The 23836-nt window shown below is 37.0% G+C and overlaps 1 protein-coding gene across 2 annotated transcripts in view; it reads left to right on the forward strand.

Moving 5' to 3' along the window:
* The window catches only part of Meis1 (Meis homeobox 1), a 137472-nt gene that overhangs the window by 108009 nt on the left and 5627 nt on the right, over positions 1-23836 (forward strand). For both annotated transcript variants that reach the window (XM_027934448.2, XM_071601653.1), the window contains exon 9: positions 4179-4255. In XM_027934448.2, the coding sequence (XP_027790249.1) occupies positions 4179-4255 (77 nt within the window). The remainder of the gene's footprint in view (positions 1-4178; positions 4256-23836) is intronic.

Consider the following 23836-nt stretch of genomic DNA (forward strand, 5'->3'; position numbering starts at 1 on the left):
ATGGAGATGTCATAAAGCAAAGGTTTGCAGGAAAATGGCAAGGGTGATGTGGCCCTTAGCTGTCGTGTTTTGGAATGGATTTCCCAGGTTCTCCCTAAAATGGCCCTTTTCAGGGATCACCTTTTGTTTATTGCAAAAGGCCTGCCTTTGCCAATGCCTGCTGCATGGCCTCCCCAGCCCTGTGGGGCTTTGAATGTTTTTACAGCAGTCTTGCCCGTGGCGTGTTGGGTTTTTGTCAAGTCATTTTTTTAAAAAAGTCTACAAAGGAATAGCTCATAGAGTCCACCAAAAGCTTATCTAGTAAAGATGCATAGGATTTAAGACATTTAAACATATTGGGTTTCAGTTTTAAAGCCTACTTCTTAGTGAATTTTTGTGGATTAGCTACATGAAGTCATGGCTTTCATGTGATTCGAGCAATTATAGATTTTTTTTTCAGGGAATTGAAAGTTTGTGGGACAGGCCAGGAACTATGAGAAAAAGAAAACATTCAGTTGAGTTACCTTAGACCAGGGCTTAGACATTCTGTTGATAACCTTTGTCCCCCCCTTAGCAGTGACCAAATTATTTTGAATTTAATTTTGTTCAAACTCATTCATTTCTTTATAGATATCTTTAAAAAATTATATATGTATATATGTATATATATATATATATATATATATATATATATATATATATATATCTCTGAACAACTGAAAATTGCTTAATGGAGACAAAGTGCTGGGTCTCCTCCATAGCTTGAGGCTGAGCAGCAATTACACTGCATGAAATTAGACACAGTTTGTTCCAATTACTTAAAATCAGATCACATGAAAAGTGACAGAGGGAAAAAGAAGATAGACCTTTCTCATTTTATGATAAATTATGAAATCAGAAACTACATGATGTGAAAAAAAAAAAGAACTGAAATTTGCCCTGAAATTTTGAGAGCCAAGTTCCTACTCTTTGATGATTTTAATGATCCAGAGAGAATGTTCCCGACACCACTTGCATAAGGAGAATGTGAACTCAGTCTGCTTTATAAGAATGTACGTAAAACTTGCTCGCCAACAGGCATGCGAAATTCTCTTGGAAACACAGAATAAATAAATTACTGTGACAATTCTCGATTTTCAGAGTAACTAAAGATAAATGGCATACATATTAATTTTTATCCAGTTCTGGTCATAACATTAAGACACAACTAATAAGATGGGGCAAAAGGCATTGCTTTCCAGCTGTTCTGAAGAGGGACTGTTGACTCTTGAAAAAAAATCACTGAAAGGAATTTCCATAGGACCTGGAAAACTGTAAGCGGATAGGATTACAGAAAATATTACAGATTAGAAATTGTCTGCATGTCTACAACTTCATATGGAAAATAGTTGCCAACAGCTAGATGTTAAGATTTGCATATTTCAAAATTCACTTTATAATTAGTTTTGGGTAATACTGTAAGAACTGCTAGTGTGAGTAACTTTTGCATTTGATAGATCTTAGAACTCTAGGTGACAAAAATCAAGGGTTTGAAAAGTTGTCCTTTGTTCAAAGATGCACAGTCGGTAAGTGGCACCCTAATTTATAAAACCTCATGGAGTCATTTATATTTTGTACAATTATTCAACTAGCATAGAGATATAACTACTATATATCAAATTATAACACAGTATTCTGTTCATAGGATAAGATATTCATTTGTTTTTTGTTATGTAGTGAACTGTTATACAAGTAGGAGGGTAATGGGTTGCTTGTAACTCAATTTCCAGTGATAAGATTTTTGCCTACAGTGGCCAGTATTATGTTGAGTAGGGTCATTGTCACCTACAATCTGAGCCTAATATGAGTTTTGTATGCTTTTATTTTGAAGAGAATGTGTCGATAACACTTTTAGGAAAGAAGCAAATAAAATAGTGTCATGGATTTCAAGTTAGATTATTTATACTTTGCTTTATTTATTTATTTTGGTACTAGGGATTGAGCCACATCCCCAGTGGGGATTTTTAATTTTTATTTTGAGACAGGGTCTTGCAAAATTGTTTAGGGCCTTTCTAAGTTGCTGAGACTGACCTTGAACTTGTGATCCTCCTGCCTGAGCCTCCTAGTTGGTGGGGTTATAGGCATGTGCCACTGTTCCTGGTGGGTTGTTTATACTTTTTGTGGGCTTTGAAAGAAATCTTCTTATGCGTTTAGGTGTTGCATCCAAGTGCAGAGTGTCTGTATATCTTGGTATGTTATAGCTGTTCTCCTGGTTCTACAGCTATTTCTTGATTTCCCATTAAGTACAAGTCTGGGCTTTGAGGATAGTAAAGAAGGAAGAAAAATGGTTTAGAGTTGGTAAAGGAGTGGGAAGAGACACCCTTCCAACAAGGAAGCAAATAATTAAAACTAGTGTTTCACCTGTTAGTAGGGAAATAAAGAAAATTTTGATGTGAGAAGATGAGGTGGGGAGACGAAGAGTGGGGAGGTAAAGCTTGACCCTGGAGCCCTGAGAGTGACATCCAGAAAGGAGCCTGAGTGACAGGGAGAAGCTTGGCATTTTTAATATAACAGTAAGAAGATGGTGTGGGTGGGCAAAGGGGAGGGACAGGAGTCAGAAGAAGGCAATAAGATCTGAGGGAGGTGGGCTGCGCTGCATGGTGGCCGTCTTGCAGGCTGTGATAAGTAGTCTGGAGGTCTTTGAACAGGGGACATGTATGGGGATTATGCAAGGTATTTGCCACATCCTTTGGTCATAGTGGGATTTAACTCTGGAAGGGAAGGAGGAAATATCACTGACCCCTGTCTGCTGTGGGCCATCCCTTCTGCTGGCCAGTTTCCTCACCTGTAAAACAAGAGCAATGATAGATTCCATTTATGTCACTCAAAGGACTATAATGGGGATTAATTACCATCCCGTCTGTAATATACTTGAAGCTCTTTAGAGAAAGGCACTAAAGTCCATGAAAGCAAAGCCTTATTCTAATTGTGTATTTATTGATTAAGTGACAATCAAAGACAATGCTTATGGGAAAAATTGCTATATCTCTGCTCTCCACAAACGTATCCCACGTGTATAGATACAGAACATATTTAAACTTACATATAAGAGCATTGAAGTGGTCATTAACAAGTCTTTTTAGCATCTAATCAGACATTATTAATGAGATTAAAAGCTATGTTAATTAGCATTCAATAGACCAGAATTTAGTTTCCATGGCACAGATAGTTAAATTAAGGGTTGTGGGGGTGCCCTTTCCCATTCATAATGGAATAGAGGGTTGACTCTCAGAACAGTTTTATCTATGGAGAATTCCTAGGAAAGTCACATTTCAAGCCAGTCAGTGTCTCCATGGACAGAAACCACATCCTCAGCGATTCTCCCAGACTTTTTAGAAATGTGTATTGAAAATTTAGATATACTTGATTATTGAACAAAAAGTGTTTTTGCCAAAGCTAGTTTCAGTAGCATTCCAAACATTCTTATGAGAAGGGATGAATTTCATTTTCTTATCAAATCCTGTTGTACTTCTTTATCCACTCTACCTTGTGAGGAACATAACTGGGTTTGTTGTTAGCATGCAAAATATGCTGATCTTTGACCTTGCATTGGTCTATGTGCAGAACCCTAGCATGTGTCAACATTGAGACATAGAAACCAACTAGGGATAAATTTTGTTTGTGCTTTTCTGAAGAGCTAAAATGAAAAGTGGTTTAAACAAAATACACCCACTTTGATTTTGCTATTTGCATACGGCAATATGGTATCTTGGAGAATGTCAACTTAGTGCTGGTGATCTCAGCAGATTGTTGGTCAAAATGCTTCCTCAGAATTCTGTGGTTCATTGAAAGGGTTTAACCAGGATATGATACACTTGTAGATGGTTAAAAAAAAAAAACACTCTTGTCCTTATTTTAATGCTATAAAATGTAGTGAAGATCACACTAAACTTTCTGTTTGCAACAAATAAACTTGTTAAAGGATCAACTCAGTATCAAGGTTCTGCAAGTATCCTAAGTAGCTATTTATACACTTCACTAATCTTTGTAATTGGCTTGTCTTTTACTGCCATTAATTAGATGATGTAGTATTCCATTAATAAGAGTGACACACCTCAGCATTTTTACCTTTAATTATAGACTTCACTAGACACTTAGGTTATTGACAGAGTGGCCTAAATATTGCCTGATGTACACATATCCTTTTTGTTCCCTTTCAGCATCCTTACCCTTCTGAAGAACAGAAAAAGCAACTGGCCCAAGACACAGGACTCACCATCCTGCAAGTGAACAATTGGTAAGCAATCTGGCCTTGTGTTTACACACAATCTGTTTCCCCCTTTGGCAACCTGCAACTAATGTTTTGCATTGAGAAGCCACACCCAGTCTCTGCAGCTTGTTGAGCCAAAGGTGAAAACAAACTGTTGACTGATATGTGAGAACACTTTCTAGTATGGAAAATAAAACAGTGTTTTGCCTTCCACCTCTTTTATACCTTGACAGGTTTTATGCGTGGGATGACTCTGTGTTTAACTCGCATTCAAGATGGCTCTGATAACGTTTGGCTCTCTTTGACTCTTTTTCCCTTAAGGATAATCGATAGAGTGGTATCATCTTGTTTTCTACGAAACAGAAAACCTACCATCACCTATCGATCAGTTTTAAATTCATGGAATAACCAAATTCGTTTAGAATTTGTTACGCGGTCAAGGGTGGTCTCCCTATTCTCTTATCTCCCAAATATTAAAAGGGAGAAATTGTGTTGCTACTTTGAAGCTATTCAAAACCTGATGTGTCTCAGGACTATGCAATACTATTTCTAAATTGGGTGTAAATTCCTGATTTGGGGTAAAGCTGGGATTGTGCACCAAGTACCAGACAACAATATTCTGACTTAATATATGGTGATGTGGCAACGAGGCTTTGAGAAAGTATGATTTATTACCCTTTGTGAATGTGCTGAAAGCCAGGTTTCATATAATCACCCAGGGCTAGTGTCATATTTGAAGGGTATTGAAATCCAATATCCCCTACAACTAAGTGTATCTAATTAATTGTCCTAATATTTTTAGATTAGTGTTTATGGTGGTGAAACCTTATCCTCTTTGATGTAAAATCCAGAAAAGGCCCAAAGCCCGGTTGGGGAAAGGGGAGAACTGGGAATGCCAGTTGCAGACAGAAGTATTTCTTTCTGTTCAATAAGTGTCAAAGATTAATATTACAGAATCTCTGATTACATGGCCTAATCCATTTTGGTGAATAAATTTGTTCTTGATGTCCATTGCACCTAAATTAACAGACCCTACCCTGTTAGAGAGCCTGGGTGCCTTTGGGAGAGATTTCAGATATATTAAACCCCATTACAGAAAATGTAATTTCTGTCAATATAATCCCATGTATTCTTCAATTTAGTATTTTAGAGATAACAAGCTACTTACAATATATTTGCCTTTGGAGGATTAATTTACAAAGTGCACTATCTGCAAGACACAGACAGACTCACACAAGCATTGCTTGTAAGGGTTATCAATTTCTATGACCTTACTGCAGCCTTGAGAGATCAATTTTTGCAGCGCTTTTAGTCAGTGGAGAGGGAACCCACCAAAGGCACACTATGTCCATAAGCTTCACTGGGGGTTGTGTCGTTGCTGAGGTTTTTTTGGTTTGCCTATTTTCACCTGCTATTTCAAGACTGTTCAGTCTGCATTTTTGGACTTGTCTTTCAGAGGTTCTGGATGGTATTAAATGGGAGACCATCCATTTTATGGACCCACTTCAACTCACCTCTTTTTCAATTCACACTGATGGTGAGGTGGTCTTCACACAATGGAGGCTCTACAAACATTACATTTTCCTGGGAAATGTTCTTGTTTAAGGGTAAAGGAGTGGCAGGGTGAGCTCTCTAATTAAAGAACGCTGGAGAGCTGCCTTCCAGGTGATCTATCACTACATGCCATCTCTCTTCCTCCTCATGGTTGCTAGCAAACTCCATCCATAACATAGTTACCAGAGCATAGATTCCATTACAAGTTGCTTTCTCTGGGCAGACCATCTTAGAGGATATTTCCTGTGAACTCAGGGGCAAGAAGGCATTCGGTGATTTCAGGTAATGTGTATGGACTGTCGTTTTCCTAGATTCGGTGCACAATCTCGGATGGGTGGAGGGCAACACGTCTCAACCAGTCTGTGATCATAACTGGACTTCCTGTTTCATAATTAAAGAGAGAGGGGAAAAAAACTTAAAAAAAGATATAACACCTACTACAAAATATTTTTTCAAAATATATGCATACTTTACTTATTTTTGCCATGCTGGGGACTGAACCCAGTGCCTTTAATACAACAGGGAGGTGCTCAACTACTGTGCTACCTCCCAGCCTTGTTTGCAGGCTTTAAACATACTCAATTTGGTGCAGACATAACTTAAAAAATTGCTTTTACTTAGTTATTTGGGACATAACGCAATTCTGTGCTTACCTGGCACTTTGTACACTGTGTTCTCCCTCCTTGTCCTTTCTGGAGTTGGAAGTGACCCTTGTTTCCACCTCACCGCCTTCACATTTGGCCATTGTTTTAACCCTTAATAACTTGGTCTGCTGTAGAGAAATGTCCTTCAAATAACTAAAAGATGTCAGAGAGATTGCCTTTCTAAAGTGTGGTGAATAATGGCATCCCTATGTTTCATTTTTTAATGTTTTGTTAATTTTCATCTAAATCTTCTTATTCTAAGGAGCTGGTAATAGATTTATTTTTCTTTAAACATTAAGTAGGAAATGTGATCCAAAAATGGGGAAACTCAGATGGCACCATTTTGAAATCAAAGATGTCAGAGAATCTTAAACTGCCCTATCTGGAGACTGAAGATGAGAGAAACTGAGGAGTGGTTATCTTTTTTACTTTATTGTATTGCCAAAAATTCATATGGTTTTTACAGGCAGTAGTGCATGTCTATAATCCCGGTGGCTTGGGAGGCTGAGGCAGGAGGATCACGAGTTCAAAGCCAGCCTCAGCAAAAGCGAGAAGACACTATGCAACTCATTGAGATCCTTCCTGTCTCTAAATAAGGCTGAGGATATGGCTCAGTGGTTGAGTGCCCCTGAGATCAATCCCTAGTACCTTGCTTTCCCTCCCCACCTGGACCCCCCCCCCCAAAAAAAAATCATACAAAGCTATTTTGAGAGCTTGTAAACATTTTATTCCTGTACACAGCATCACTCCATAATGTTATTTTCCTCTAGAATTAATGTATTTTTAAAAAATCATCACCAGTGTTTTCCCTTCATTTCATATAGACACAATTTTTAAAACATTTGTGTCTTCCTTCTTGGATTCTCTAAAACTTGTTAACACACATGTACATTTTTGTATGAACTCTGAGTCACTGTTGATGAGATTTCATAAAATGCTGAAGGGCAGGTTGGGTGTAGATCAGTCGTAATTATTGGCAGCAACATAATGTATTGAAATACACAATATGTAAGTAAAAAATATAAACTCATGTTGACTTGTTAGCTTGTCATAGAACCTCTGGATGATGTGGTTTTTAAGTTAAGCTGTGACTGAAAATGAGACAAGAAGTTTGATGTGTTGTAATGGTTCTTTACTCCATCACTGAACTTATTTTACCTTCTTTAACTGGCATAAGTGACATATGTGCTACCTGCTGCTGTAGAGGACCAAGGATAAAGTAGATGGGATCGGCTAGGTAAAGGGCAAAAGAGAATTTCAGTGTAAAATCACAAGACAGATTTGATTAATTAAAATAATTCTTTCGAAGTAAAAGACAATCGTGAGCCAGGCCCAGTGGTGCATGCCTGTAATCTCAGTTGCTCAGGAAGCTGAGGCAGGAGGATCACAAGTTCAAAGCCAGCCTCAACAACTTAGTGGGGGCCCTAAGCAACTCAGGAGACGCTGTCTCTAAATTAAAAAAAAAAAGTTAAAAAGTTAAAAGGACTGGGGGTGCCGCACGTTCAGTGATCAAACACCCCTGGGTTCAATACTTGATGCCAAAAAATATATAAATAAAATGAAAATAAGGAAATAATTGTGACAAATCATATTTGGTCCCATCAGAATAAAAACAGAAGGAATCTTCAAACAATTGGCATGAGTACCAAAGACATTTGGGTCCTAAGATGGAATGTGAAATGTATTAGATGAGACATTGTAGGACCGGTTATGCCATTACTTTTTTTTTTTTTTGAGAACTGATGCAATTATGCAAATAATTTGGGTAAAATTTTTTTACCAAAATTATCTCATTTATCTGAGGTCCATGCATGCTTTTCCAAAAACATCAGCTTCATAACTAATTGCCTAAATATTTCAACCTTAAATGTGTGGCAATCTGAGATTTAAAGCATAATCATTTTTAAAATGTAACATGCATCAGACACTTATGTATTTTCCTTTTTTTTAATCTAAAAAAATGGTAAATGGTAGTATTCAGGGCTTTTGTTTTTTCATTGTTATAGTTGTGATAAATACTTCTGATATATAGCAGGGAACACAATATTCTGACATTTTTGTCATTTATGTAGAAACATCTTGAATTTAGGGATTAGATGCTTATTTAGGTCTTTAGATATTTTGGTAAACTTTTTAAAAAATATAAACACACATACAGATTCAATACTTCATTCTTTTTTACCTCCTGAATTGACCAACTTTATTTTTTATTTTGAAAATATGAGTATAGCACGGTCCAATAAAAACTGCCTTCTATCTTTTGACTCCAGCGTTGCAAACCTGGGGATTTGCTGTGATGATAACTTAGGCTGTGTGGTTGTACTGGTACTTGCTGGATACCACAGACACATGGTACCTGCAGAGCTCTAGCTTAGGGTGCACTGAATGAATTTTATAGTTTCTTTGTTTACATCTGAACACTCTTCCAGTGAGGCCTGATATTAAATGATTATCCTTTTATGATCTGATATGGGTTTTAGGTGCAAAATGTATAATATAGGTGAAATACAGTATGTATGTCAAGAGAAAAATCTCTCTCCACAACAAGGCATATAAAACTCCAAGTAGCATCCTAACATCTGATATGACACTGCAGAACTATTGCTCTCCACAGTTCTTAGATTTAGGGTACACACCAGATTTTCCTAGTTACTCCATTTATTGCCTCTGAAACTACAAAGCATTCAGCCATTACTTCCCATTTATTACTACTGGAGGGAAAAGTATGTTATCCTTAGAGATTTATGCCTCTGGCAGGTAAAAATGTAAACTTATTTTTTAAAAATTGGATCTCCTTCATTATAATAAACAGATTCGATGGGTAAAGGTCAGGTTTCTTTCTGAGTTATGGTAATAATGTAGCAAATAGTTTTATAAGTAATCAAAGATTCTATAAATACAGGTACCTGTTTAGATGTAAATGTTAAAACATTCACAAATTATCCTTTCAACTTCTGTGATCTAAAAATCAATAGGGGTCAGAGGGTTTCATAGAATTGTTCTGCTTTTTCTTCCAGCATAATTTAATAATACATTTTACAGATGTTGTTTAAACATTAGGCACAGATTGTTTTGTCAATAAAGCTAAACAGAGGCATGACACAAAAGCAAGGAGAGCAGATGTAAAACAAAACAAAACAAAACAAAAAACAAAAAAACCAAGACCACACCAGTGCTAACACAAGAAGCAGAAGCCCTGGGTCACTTGTTTCTATTCAACTACAAAATGAAAGTGTGGGCTGTAGAGTGATTTCCTTGCCTTGAAATCACCTAGGGATGCAACAACCTTGCCCCCCACCCCCCCCCACACACACAAAAGTAATTTTATTAAGCAGGTGGTTTAACTTTTTCCCTTGAGAATTTCAGTGTTACCCACATTTGAAGTAGACTTCTTAATTGATCAATGGAGTAACAGGTGCAGTATTTTTAAAAGAAGGAGAAGCATAAATAAAAGAACTCCCCAGAACATTTCAGAATGTGTTGTTGTTCCTCGAGCCTCGGTTAATTGCTCTGCTTTTCACCTTGAGTGTCAATTCTAATAATATTACCTTTACAGACGCTTACTCTGGGTTTAGATTATAGCAATCAGTAATACTCACTAGATAAAATACTGTCTAGTTGCTCATAAGAAAATATTGAAATCAGTCAAAAAATGTTTAGCTTGCATATTGCCTGAGACAGGGCTGGCAAGCCGCCAGACAGGCAGGGTATTATTAGGAAAGCTGAGCAAATAGCTTGCAGGGAAAAGAGCTGTGAATTTAGAAACCTTCAGGTATTGTCATGTCAGAGAGTTTCAGGAGTTCAACAGAGACATTGCTTTTGTCTGCAGATTTTCAAAATTTCCAGCAAACAATCCTCTTTGAAAATGACTCTGCAGACTATTCAATATACTTTATTGTCAGTTTTACACCGTAAGTTTACTTAGAGCTTTTCCCCACTGTGTAAAGTCAAGTCCTTAATACTGTGAAAGATGAAAACCCCCGAGGAAGGGGTAGGTGTTGGCCCACGGTGCTGGATGGAAAACCCTGCCCCTTCCCCTTGGGGACCCTGAGTCTAGGTGAAAGATAAACAGGAAGTTCTGGGATATGGGAAGGAGGATTTAGGAAAGTTCAAGTGTAATTCATGTAACCAAGGCCTCTCCTCCAGCCAGCATTGGAGGGCAGTTTCAAGCTTTTCAGGAGAACAAAAAAAAAAAAAAAAAAAAATAGCTCCATGCCTGAAGCTGAGAGCCAGTGCAGCCTGAGGAGGTGTTGCAGGACAGCTGAGAATTGGGCTCCCAGTGAGTTGGGAGACTGATTCACCATAGGCTTGGTGTTTCTGAATATGTGATTCCTTTCAAGGCAATTAAAGCAGTGGCTTGGAGACTGACTCTGAACATGATACCTGGATCAGCAAGACTCTTGCATCCGAATTAAATTAGATTTGCTGTTTGCAGTGTCTTGGCACAAGTGTTTGGTCAGAGAAATGAAGAGAACTTCCTGAGTGTCATGCCACCTAATGGAGCAAGACTTGATCCCTTGTACCTGGAGAGAGCATGTGAAGTGAAGGGCTGAGGGACATCACGGTCAAGGTGGAGCTTAACTCTGCCCCACCCTCAGGTGGCTAAGGAGCAATTCTGGAAGCCTCCTGACAGTGTGAAATTTACACAGGGGGACTGAGGGAGTAAGGGGAGGGAATAAGCAAGGAAACCGACGCTGGAGTCAAAACATTTCCTCTGCTGTCCCCATTCCTCACCAGATAGATACCCGTCCTTGCTCAAGTCACTTTATCTCCGGGGACAGCAGTTTCCTCTGTCTTAAAGTGGACATGTAGGACAGTTGAGTGTAGACTCTCAGCTAATATTCTAGACTGTGTGACAATGGGCACCCAGCAGGATGTGAATATTCTAAAGCTGATCTAATTCCTGGTCTACCCTAGGAATGAAATACACACACATTCACACACACACACACAAACTTTGATAAAGATGCAAACAGGAAAATTAGTTAAAAAGTTGTTACTTTTCCTCATCTTAAATAAACAAATCACATACTGTAAAATAAAAACTAGATGAAATTAAACATTATCGCAAGACATGAAAAACATGTGTGCTGTCATTTTCGGATGCATAATAAAGATAAATCAGTCGTTTTTAGCAGTGTGCTGTGAGTCTGTGAAGGGCATGACAGATAATAGGCTTGAAATTTCTGAAGTTATTGTACAGCAAAATTTGTTTTTTCCTCAGGCATTCAATCTTTTTCTCTAGTAATTTTGTACATGACAAACTTTTTAGTGGGTGCATTAATAATCTATAAGTAATGGGTTGTCAGGTGTCAGTTAGATAAGATTAAAAGACTGTTTAAGCATTATCCATTTGCTTCTTTGCCTGCATTTTATAGGTCAGGAGAAATAACTTTTTGAATTGTCGTCGTGTGTGCATGTTTCTTTCTTTTCTTCTTTTCTTTTTCCTCCTCTCTCTTTCATTTGGCTCCACTCCAGGTACACGTGAAAGAACTGTATTACATTACATAAATCCTGCATGTAGGAGCAGATTTGAAACTCACACTATGTGAATCAAGGGGACAAATGTCTCCACTGCCTCCCATAAATGTATCTTCGTTTTAAAATGTTACTCTTTGTCTTCTCAAAGGAACTTTGTAAGGGGAAACAGACCCAGCTGGGGACGTCCAAGCTGTGGATGGTAGTGAGTTCCCTGCAAGTCAGGTTTAGGTCTATTCTTGTCAAATCTGTCTTAAGTGTGTTTACATATAGTTTGCCTTTCTGGTATTTTCTGCTTGCACAGACCTGATCTCCACCTATTTTGTGTCAACAGTTGCTGAGGTTGGTGTTGGGTGATTAACCGTCGAGCACTGAAGCTCTTGGTTGTGCCCAGAGAGACCTCTAGAGCTCTCACTTACATCACCATCTTGCTGCAGGCTGCGCCTACAGAAAACAGCATATTTGAGTGGTTAAAGAGTCAGTCTGAAATATTAAAAAAAAAAAATGGGGCAAATGTTGCCTCCTCGTTGAATAAAACAGTTTTCTCCAAAATGGAGTGGAGCCAGAGACTCAGGGGAAGGAAGAGTTTCTGAGGGTGAACGTTGTCTCAGAACTGGTCTGTGTTGCTCCAGTGAGTGAATGACAGGTTCTCTGCAGATGCTTAGATTATCTTCTACTCCATTCTTAATTTCTAAGGGGAAGGAAAATATTCAAAAGAGAGGGAGAGAGAGAGAAGCATAAAACAAACACCCAACATCATGAATACTTGTATCTTTGGCAAAGACAGGGTTCTCCTGTTCAATGCCTTCATAATCATTGATAATTTTCCTATTATATTTTCATCCTTACAAAGCTTTTAGTTTGATCCATTAGTATGAAAAATAGCTAACTCTCTCATGCTCTTGACACCTGAACACGAACAAGTAAACAAACAAACAAAAAAATCTTAATCTTCTCTGACATCCTTGAGAGTTCTTTTCCTTTTTGCCTTCTTAACTAACCAAGTCTACAAGATTAGATCCTGTCCCTGAAGAAAGGAAAAAGTATTTCCTTTCTCAAACTTGTTAACTCTTTCAGGTCCATGGGGATTATTGGTCTTGGACTCTTGAGTAATTTAGCTCAAAAATGAATTTTTTTGGTCATCAGTGAGATCTAGCCCAATACTGACAAAGTGACTGAACAGTATATTGCCAGGGAGGAAAGTTAAATGCAGCATATGATTAAGTAATAAGTTTTCAGAGTTTTTACTCTAAAATGTGGAATCAGATATAAAAAAGCAGATTTGAAGACTGGTCTAAGGAAGGGTTTTGTTGGACTGTATCACTGGAACATCTGCTGTGGTTGACTTTATTTGATTCCTAGTTTGGGTCAGAGTTCATATGTACTTGGAAAGGGCAGGGGTTTGCGATATTGAAAAAAAAAAAAACTAATGGAAAGAATTGTGCATGTCCAAAAGATGTAAGATCTCAGTCCTCATGCTGGTCACCTGGCAGTATTGTTTACAGAAAGGAAAGTACAATAGGTTATGGCAGGGATTCCCACCCTCAGGGCCAAGGAGAGGCTAGGGGGAAGCAGAGGACCAAAAGACACCTATCAGAATCATTCTGAGTGAAGGCAGTATATAAAAAGCACATTGGAAATTATATTTTCAGTCATGCTAATTTTTTTTTGAAATCACAAAAAACAGAAGAGTCTGTGATTTTGAAGTATATCAAAATGGAGCATGGATTAAAATTTTTAGCCACCCTGTGACACAGAACCATAGAGTACAAATCCTAGGTGGGAGTTTATGCAGCATTTGACAGATGAGACTCAGCATGGGGACAGGATTGACTCTCAGTTCAGTGCTTCATCCTTTCCACCTGTATGTATTTATTTTTAACAACTTTAATGAGATATAATTCACAAACCATACAACTCGCTCACTTAAAACGCACAATTCAGTGGCTGGTAGTATGTTCACAGAGTTATACAACCATTCCCATAGTCAATTTGAATTTTTTTTTTGCCACCTTAAAAAGAAATCCTGTGCCCTTCAGTTGTTACCTTTCCCCATATTTCCATCCTCCTCCACATCAGCTCCTGGCAGCCACTAATCTACATTTTTCTCTCTAAATTTGTTTATTGTGGATATTTCACAAAAGTGTGGTCATATAATATGCAACCTATTGCATTGACTTCTTAATGTTTCCAGGTTTTGTCCACATTCTAGCATGTGTTATTGGTACTTTATTCCTCTGCATGGTTGAGCAATGTTCTGCTGTATGGATATAACACATTTTGTTTATCTGTTCATCGGTTGGTGAGCATTTGGGTTGTTTCAGTCTTTTGCTGCTATAAGCATTTGTGTACAAATTTTTGGCCCATTACCCATTTTTTGAGAATCATAATGATTGTATCCCAACAAACTCCTGTCTTAGGCTTTACCATGTGCAAAGCACTTTTTGTAAACATTAAGTCACTTGCTCACCACAATTCGGCCCCTGAGTACTGCTGTGATCCCGGGGTCAGCAAGTGGCAATCTTCCTACTCAGCTCTCCTACTCTTCTCACTGGACACTACTCACACTGTCCCTGCCAAGGCTCAGTGTTTCAACTGAGATAATGAGTGATGCTTGTTCCAAGTAAAGGGAAGTCACACTGACATTCAGCAACTCAGCAGTGAAATGCAGTTTCCCCCAAAGTGACTTAAATACCATAAGCACTTGGCAGAGATTTGACAAGTTCCAAGAGGAAGTTATTTGTGTTAGTGCTATTGTCCTCATTTGAGACATTTTGTCATATTTCTTAGTCAGGAGGTGTAAAGGGTCTATAGATTGTGTATCAGTATGTCTCACATAGAGCTTTGGTCTCAAAGTTTTACAAATTGAAAACATTCGTACAGTGAACATTCCAAAGAACAGACACAAACCTCTGTTCAAGTCAAGTCATCTTCATATGCCATTCCATGGCTTAATTTTGTGACCAGGTAAAATTAGGTAACAAGCTAAATTTTGAGATATCTTCCCTTGGTCTGTGTGGAGATTCCAGGCCCAAGAGGTTTATGTGGGTGAATCCTTGGGGAGCTGAGAAATGAAAGGAAGTGATCTTCAAGAAAGGAAAGAGCTCAGAGGAATTCCAAGATGGTGCTAGGATTCATAGCACCTTATACATGGGCTGGTCACCAATCTCATACAACAAGGGTTTCAAGTCCAATTATTCAGGGCAAACTTTCTTTAAAAAAAATAATGAGTATGTAATCATTAGAATGATCATACATCCCAAGGGACATTCATGCTTTATGCCTACTGCTCAGCATTATCATTAATAGTGTCCCTTCACCTTCAAAAGTGTTTAGTTTAGATGATAAATTACCTGCTCATTCTACTTATAGTGGAGAGTGGCAGAAAACTAGGATTTGCTTTAAATAAATATATTTATTCAGTGAGGGATGTCTAGTTAGATGCAATTTTATTGACTTTTTGTGAGTATGAGAAAATTAGAATTTCAGTGAAAAGATGGTTCAGCTATTTAACAAGAGAGAAACACACATCTATTCTTTGTGGATATTATTTTAGCTGAGAAATTTTTGCTCTATTATCCTATTGCTTATATATTGTGCTAATAATCATTTTAAACCTGTCTAGCTTAAGCAAACCACTATTTTTCTTATGTTAATAAAATTATATAAGCTCAAATTTGGCAGATTATCACAGATAAGTAAATATTTATTAAGTGCCATTTTGATGCTTGTACTCATTGTCAATAGATACCTGTTGGGTATTTCTTATGCTCAGTGTGTCACTCATTCCATTAAATTTGGAGCCCAGAGCTTTAATAATCTAGGTGGTGGCAAGAAGTAACAAAAGAAATAGAGGCCTACTGAGGGAGCCATCTCTCCTTTGAATTTAGGTCAGATTAAATCTTTTAGTAAGCCCAATTAAAAAAAAAATCATAATATTTGTTTTCAAGAAAATTTGTGTAGCATATAACCAGTGATTAATTATTTTAAAGTTATTTTAATGTCTTTAAGTCCAAAATAAGACATAGATTTTGTTAGCATTTTACATCATCTTTGTCAACTAATTGGTGATATTTTTTCACTAACTACTTTGAAGAACATTTTTAGATAGAATCGACTTCCTCAACTGGGCTAGTAGACTTGAGTTCTGAGATACCCTCATCACTTCTAGAGAAGGGAAGCCTTCTCATACTGCTAACTGGTGGGCTTCCTGTGACATGAGCAAGTTCTAATACTACATTTCTAGAGTGGGGTGGAGAGGAGAGCTGAGCGCCTTCACCAGCCTATCTTGTCTACTGGCATCCCAGAGCCATTCTCCTCCCCCACCTCCAGACACACAGATGATGGATTGCAGTCTTGGAACTGTGGGATCCTGGAGGAGGTTAAGAAACTAGAAGAAGGTGCCAAAAACATGATTTCATAAGGTTTGACTTGAGATTGAGTCAACCTTCTTGAGTGTCTTAAAATCATGTTTTATGAAATTTTATTTCACAGAAAAAGGGAGTGTAGAAGACTTGGACCCTGAAACCGGCCAGTTATGGATCATTAAGTCTAATAAGTCAATGTAAATCTACAATGAAGATTTCCAAAATAGGATTTTGCAGTTAATTTTTTTGTTGTTGTTGTTTTTGTTTAAAAGAACAGATAGTTACAGATAGTTGGGAGATAGCTAGAACTCTTTCCCCAAGGGTTGTTTATAAAACATGCCTTCAAGTTATTAGGAAATGTTGACTTAAAAAATATAGATAGATAGATAAGGTTTTATTTAAATAACTGTGATACTGTTGAAAGAAAGGCTATGTCCAGGAAAATCAGGCAGGAGAAAACAAACAGAATTCTAGAATTTGATAATTACCTTCCCATATGAAATTTTATATTTGATTATTTTTCATGAGGCTTAATTCTAAAATTAAGAAGTATTTTAGACACTGGGGCTGTGGTTCAGCGGCAGAGCTTTTGCTTAGCATGTGTGAGGCACTGGGTTCAATTTTCAGCACTGCATATAAATAAATAAAATAAAGGTCCATTGACAACTAAACAATGTTTTTTTAAAGAAGTGTTTTAGAGATTACCTAAATGTATTAGTTATTATATGTGCGTTTTTAAATTTTTATTTATTTATTTATTTATTTATTTATTTATTTATTTATTTAGTACCAGGGGTTGAACTCAGGGGCATTTAACCATTGAGCTATATCCCCAGTCCCCCCCCCCCCCCTTTTTGGTATTTTATTTACAGACAGGGTTTCACTAAGTGACCTAGTGCCTAGCTAAGTTGCTGAGGGTGGCTTTGAACTTATGATCCTCCTGCCTGAGCCTCTGGAGCCGCTGGAATTACAGGCATGCCCCAATACTCCCAGCTATGTCTTTTATTTTTAACTGAATAAAGAATAATGCTTCCAGAAATTAACACTATTTAAATTATACTTAAAAATCTATGGTGTTACTTTTTATTATTATTTAAATATATATGTAGTTATTCCTAACTATACCTACATATCAATCAAAGACAACTATAATTAATTGTCTTTTATGGATAGCATATGTGTAGAAGGCATTTCCACTAATGTATCTGTCTAGTTAAAGAAAACCTTTTCTTAATAGTTTATCATTTTAGCTTCTTGGGCATATAAGGATGTTTTAAAATCATATCTATCCATACTTAGATGGATAAGCCCGTATCGACCATTGTCCTACTGACCCATTCACATACCTAGTTAGTACAAAGCTCAATAGGGGTGACAAAGAATCACATCATTGTCTAGAAACAAAACCATTTTGATTTTATGTGATTTACTGAGTTGGCTGTGGCATGCCAAAATAACTAAATACGGACTCCCTTTAATCATCAGTGAATAAATAGGGTGGTACACAGGAGTAGAACTGAGTAAAGTTAGGAACACCAAGTGAGCAGGTCATTTTTCTTTACTTTTTCAGTATTACAGGAATTATACAAGAGAGTTAAAGAGCAAAAAGGCATGTGAAAAATGTTGCCTGTGGAACTGTGGAACTCTACTTTGTATTTTGGCTCCTGGCAGGTACCTGCTATGATCTCCTTGCCTCTTCTGTTTCCTAAGAAGAGAAAACTGATTTTTTTTTTTTAAATCTTTTAGTTGTAGATGGACACAATACTTTTATTTTATTTTTATGTGGTGCTGAAGATTGAACCCAGTGTCCCACACGTGCGAAGCGAGCATTCTACCACTGAGCTACAGCCCCAGCCCTAAGAAAACTGAATTTAGTAATCCAGTTTCAGGGGAAGGGACCAGGAAGTACAGGCTACACTGAAGGAAAAGGTCAATTTCAGAAAGCTGTTCTATCAGATCTTGCTCAGAAAGCAATTCAAATATCCAAAGACTGACAAAGAAAGGAGATAATGGAATTGGCAGAATGGAAAAACACTTAAAAAGAAAGACTAATGATAAACATTTGTGAGTAAAGAAAAGAAAGAATAAAACAAAACTTCCTGTGTTTTCTTTCTTTCTTTTTTTGGTGCGGGGGAGGGGGCTTGAACCCAGGGGTACTTACTTAACCACTGAGCCATAACCCCAGCCTTTTTTCATATACAGCTATGAAATATATATATATATATATATATATATATATATATATATATATAGATAAATAATATACATATATACATTAGAGACAGGGTTTTGCTGAGTTGCTTAGAGCTTTGCTCAATTGCTGAGGCTGGCTTTGAACTCATGATCCTCCAGCCTCAGCCTCCCAAGCTGCTAGGATACAGGAATATGACACCATGCCCTGTACTTCCTGTGTTGTCTTTCTTTTTTTAATTTTTTTCTTTTAATATTTTTTTCATTGTCAATGGACCTTTATTTTATTTATTTATATGCAGTACTGAGGGCCTCACATGTGCTACACAAGCGCTGTACCACTGAGCCACAACCCTAGCCCCTATGTTTTCTTAAAACATAAATCAGATTCACTTTCCATACTCCTTATCAAATTCCTATAAAAATGCAAAGAATAAAATTCGATTTTTAGTTGATCTCAGGTCTCAGATTTAGGGAGATTTTTTCCCCCCCTTTCAACTTTATTAGAACTTGAGACAAACAACTAAGTCAAAAAGAAACACATCTCTGTTTATTTGGACATGGAATAAAGCTATAAAGTCAACCCATTCCCTTCCTTTCTTTTCTAAACTTCTTGTTTGGAGACAGAAGATAGTTTGGTGGTGAGAAGAACTATCGATCTAATCCATGATTGTATAAAAGAAGAAATACAAGGACTCTTTCTAAATCAGTTGCCTTTCACTGGAGGGAGTCCAGTTCTTAAAAGTATGTCAAAAATGAAGATTGTGTTTTCAAGGCATAGTATGATTCAAAAAAAAAAAATACCTTCATGTCCAAATGTGATATGGAAAGACAAATGAGACATTTTTTAATTCTAAGGCCACTTTAACTAAAATATTTACTTTTTAAAAAGCCCAGTTTATGGCAAATTTGAATTACATTCTATTAAACAAAAGTATACAATGATTTATTTTAGTGAGAAGCAAAACTGTGACATTGTCATGTATCCCTGACATTCTACATCTGAGTTTTAAGGGCTGTTATACTATATATGAATATTGATTGTAAAATAGTAAGTTTTCTCTCACATCTTCAGACTAATAAACTCCTTAGAGAGCCCTTATCGATATGGAAAACTCTAAGATTGTATTTTACACATATATATCTTATTTCAAACTATTCTGTGGCTCTTAGAAAAGGATATTTTTATTGTGTATCCAAATTCGAATTTTGTCCCTCTCTCACTTCTCTTCACAAACAGCATTTCTTCTATTTCCAAGCTTGAATATGTTAAATGCTGCATTTATTTGTACACACACACACACACACACACACACACACATGTAAGAAAACTAATTTACTGGTGCTTCTAAAAATGATAGTGTTTTAAGAAGGAAATACATTCATCTAAGCTCACATCAAATGTGAAGTCTTTTTTTGGTTCAGTGTTTAGAATATTCTTGACAATTTAGATTCTTTCACAATGAAAAGTAAAGCACTCTGTCACAAAAGCAGGGAGGATGAGACTCAAGGTCAAAGGGCATTTTAGAAACAAACAGCTGGACCAGTTTATTTAAACAGATAGAGGGAAGGGGGAACTGACCTCAGTTTGACTTATAGTGGGAGGAGCAAGAATGCCATTTTATTACTTTGCCCAGAAGGAAAATGTTTTTGTATCTGAATTCACCCCCAAAGCCATTTAAACACATAGCTCTGCTATATGTAGCTTGATTCCAACGAGAACGTCCATGTGAGATAGACTGAGACAAGAGGAATATCTCCTAAGGAGAATCAAATGTTGACATGGAGTTAAGATCAAAAAGTGATGTTGTTTTAAAAAATAAATTATTTGCTGCCTATGTGGTTATTTTCATAGAAAGACATCCATCATGACTTCATATAAACAATATGAGTTGTTTGTTAACATATGGAAATTATAATTCAGTAATGTTCTGAGAGCTTCCTGAGTTGTATATGTACTGATAATATTTTATTATGTTGATTTTTTAAATGAAAGTTTTCTTTTTTTAAGTTTGCATATGACAGCAAATGCATTACAATTCATATTACACAGATAGAGCACAATTATTTATATCTCTGGCTGTATACAAAGTATATTCAAACCAATTTGTGTCTTCATACATGTACTTTGGATAATGATGTCCATCTCATTCCACCATCATTTCTAACCCCATGCCCTCTCCCTTCCCCTCCCATCCCTCTGCCCTATCTAGAGTTCATCTATTCCTCCCTTGTTCTCCCTCCCTACCCCACTATGAATCAGCCTCTTTATATCAGAAAGAACATTCGGCATTTGGTTTTTCGGGATTGGCTAACTTCATTTAGCATTATCTTCTCCAACTCCATCTATTAACCTGCAAATGCCATGATTTTATTCTCTTTTATTGCTGAGTAATATTCCATTGTGTATATATGCCACATTTTTTTTTATCCATTCATCCACTGAAGGGTAGGTTGGTTCCACAGTTTAGCTATTGTGAATTGTTCTGCTATAAACGCTGATATGGCTGTGTCCCTGTGGTATGCTGTTTTTAAGTCCTATAAGAAGTTCTAGGTAGACTTTCTAAAGTTTTCTGTTTTTTAATGAGAGGATTCCCACATTGACACCTCTATGAACTATGAGTAGCCTGTATCAGTTATTGACACCAAACAAAGAAGCAGATAGCACCAAGTACCTGTGGGCTCTTAGCTATGGGACTGCGGTAAGGTATTTGCTGTCCACATAGAATCCAGGGTAGGCCTGGAATAAGTACAGTTAGTGTTGTCCCCTGAAAACCTTCAGAGGGAAGCAGACAAACCTCAGCAAACTGAGCATAGAGTGGCCCAGGTGGTAAGTGGATTCAAAATACTAGAAGGACTCACATACCAGGTGGAACTTTCTAAGAACCGTGGATGTGTAATCTAGGGAAACGAGGTGGGGGAAAGGCCTATGGGGCATGCTGGCTGTGTTTAAATATTTGAAAGGCAATCCTAAGGAAGTACAACTACCCCAAGGAGTTGTACTGCAAAAGGATTTTAGATCAAGTGAGACAGGACCTTCTAATGACCTGCCTTGCCCAGAGATGGACTGGACTCTCAGGTAAGATAGTGAATGTTCTTAGAAACAGAATCAAGCCGGGAATGGTAGCACACGCCTGTGATCCCAGTGGCTAGGGAAGCTGAGGCAGGAGGATCACAAATTCAAACCCTACCTAGAAAAGTGAGTGAGGCCCTAAGCAATTTAGCAAGACCCTGCCTCAAAAACGTAACAAACAAAAAGGCGGGAGATGTGACTCGTGGTGAACTGCCCCTGGATTCAATCCCCAGTATCACATTTAAAAAAAGGAAAGAAGGAAAAGAAACAATCCAACAGTCTAGAATCTACTTGGCAAGGATATCAGAGCAGAGAATCATAGTGACCAAACTTGATAACTATCAAAGCTTTTCCAAACCTGACTTGTAATTTTTATATGATTCATGGCTTGAATAGTCATGGGCTCAGCTCAAACTGAGTTGGTCATTATGAACTGGTCTGTGGGAAATCTAAAAGCATGAGTGTGAATAAGGCAAATTTTAGAATTTTGATAAACTGAGTCCCTTCATCTTTTTTGAGTAGCCTTGTCTTGGTCTTTATACATAAGCAGGAAGCCACCAAAGTTCCAATCTACAAGACTTTCAGAGTCATGCTTATTCCTGGACTCAACATTAAGGTTGCTCAAAACCAACTAATTTTTAGATATTTAATCTGGATTATATTTAATCCAGATATAATCTGGATTGTATTTAATCTGGAATGGTCTAGATGGGTGACACAGCAGTGGCCATGTTAAGGTCATAGCATTAGGAGGGCTTTCACTACCACCTGACAGCTGTGTGTCATTCAACAAATTATTAACTTCTCTTGGGTAACACGTGACCTCAAATCAGTCATTTAATTTTTCTGAGCCATGGCTCCTCATCTGTTAAAAGTATGTCTTCCAGTTTTTAGGAAAGTAGTATAAATCCTATCCATCAAATATAATGTTTTAAAAGGGACTTGAAAAAAGATAGTTCAAAGACTGAATTCCTGCAGATTATGAACACAGTACCATAAATAAAGAGCGGCTTTTTGCTCTCTTACCTATGTTAGTTACTATGAAAATTACTTTTGGTATATGCAGAATATTAATATTAAATAATTTTCTAATTGGTCATGCAGTGAAGGCAGCTAATGAAAAAGCAGATTTTTTTTTTCATTTTAATTGGTTATTTCACATGGTGTTTGTGCTACACCTGTGCTTATAATGAGAATGGAGAATTAATCTAACCTTCTGCTCACATGATTCCAATTTTCATGGTTTATACAAGATAATGATAACCTGATTTGCAACACAATTTGTTGTAGATCTGTGTTTTAAATATTTTTATTAGCAGTTCAGGGACTTCGTATACAGGAACTGATATAATATATATTGCCAGTAAGAGTTAGCACCAACAGTGTACATTTTAGTTAGATTCCAGTTTCATTATTTATTTTAATTACTTCTCAGATAATGAAAGAACATAAGAAGATACAGGATATTGAGAATCTTAAAATGTTATAAAGTATGCGTTTCTGTTTTAAAAACCTGTCCCTGTCTAAATAAAAGCCCTGGTTTTTAGGAACTGTTTTCCTTCGCTGAAGTGGGCAGGCATACAAACTAGAATTCACACTGGACGGTAGAAACTTTAATTATTAATAGTGCATTATTAAACTTTTCATTGTATTTTTTTTATGTCCTGTTCAGATTTGATATATTCAAATCTGAGTTGGGAACTAAAAGCAATTTAGTATTTCAGAATCTAATATGTCCTCTTCATTTTTTGTATTTGATATGTAATTCTTATTATGCAGTACAAATGAATCTTAAGAGTTAGAATCTTTTGTGTGTGACTTTGGAGAGCTTATGTCAGCCACTTTTTAATATTTCAATGACTAGCCATTTTTGGAGAGGTTATGAAAACAATAGTACCCCCCCAAAAAAATCAATTATTAAGAGGGTTAAGGTAATTTAACTGTCTTAATAAATGTTTATAAGTTTTCAGTAGGAGTTGGAGAAAGCAAATTATAAATTCAACAACTGTATAGCTGTGACCTCGCCTTGACCTCAGACTTTGCATAAAGAGAAAAAGCCACCCCAAGAAATCTCTACAAGGAATGCATTTCTCTGAAGTCCCCAGCAGTGTGAGTTAGTGGTGATAAACTCCAGACATTCTCTCATTTGATGGTGTGCTGCCATCCCAGTTCATTATCTTAATAGTGGGCATTAAAATAGAATTGAGTTTGCCAAAGGTAGGGGAGGTTTGGATAAAAATGGCAAAAAAAGAACTCAGAGAGCACAAGATTGAAGTGTCGCTAATTCAGAGAGGTAACAGAT

Source organism: Marmota flaviventris, chromosome 14 (genome assembly GCF_047511675.1).
Source record: "Marmota flaviventris isolate mMarFla1 chromosome 14, mMarFla1.hap1, whole genome shotgun sequence".
Lineage (NCBI taxonomy): Eukaryota > Metazoa > Chordata > Mammalia > Rodentia > Sciuridae > Marmota > Marmota flaviventris.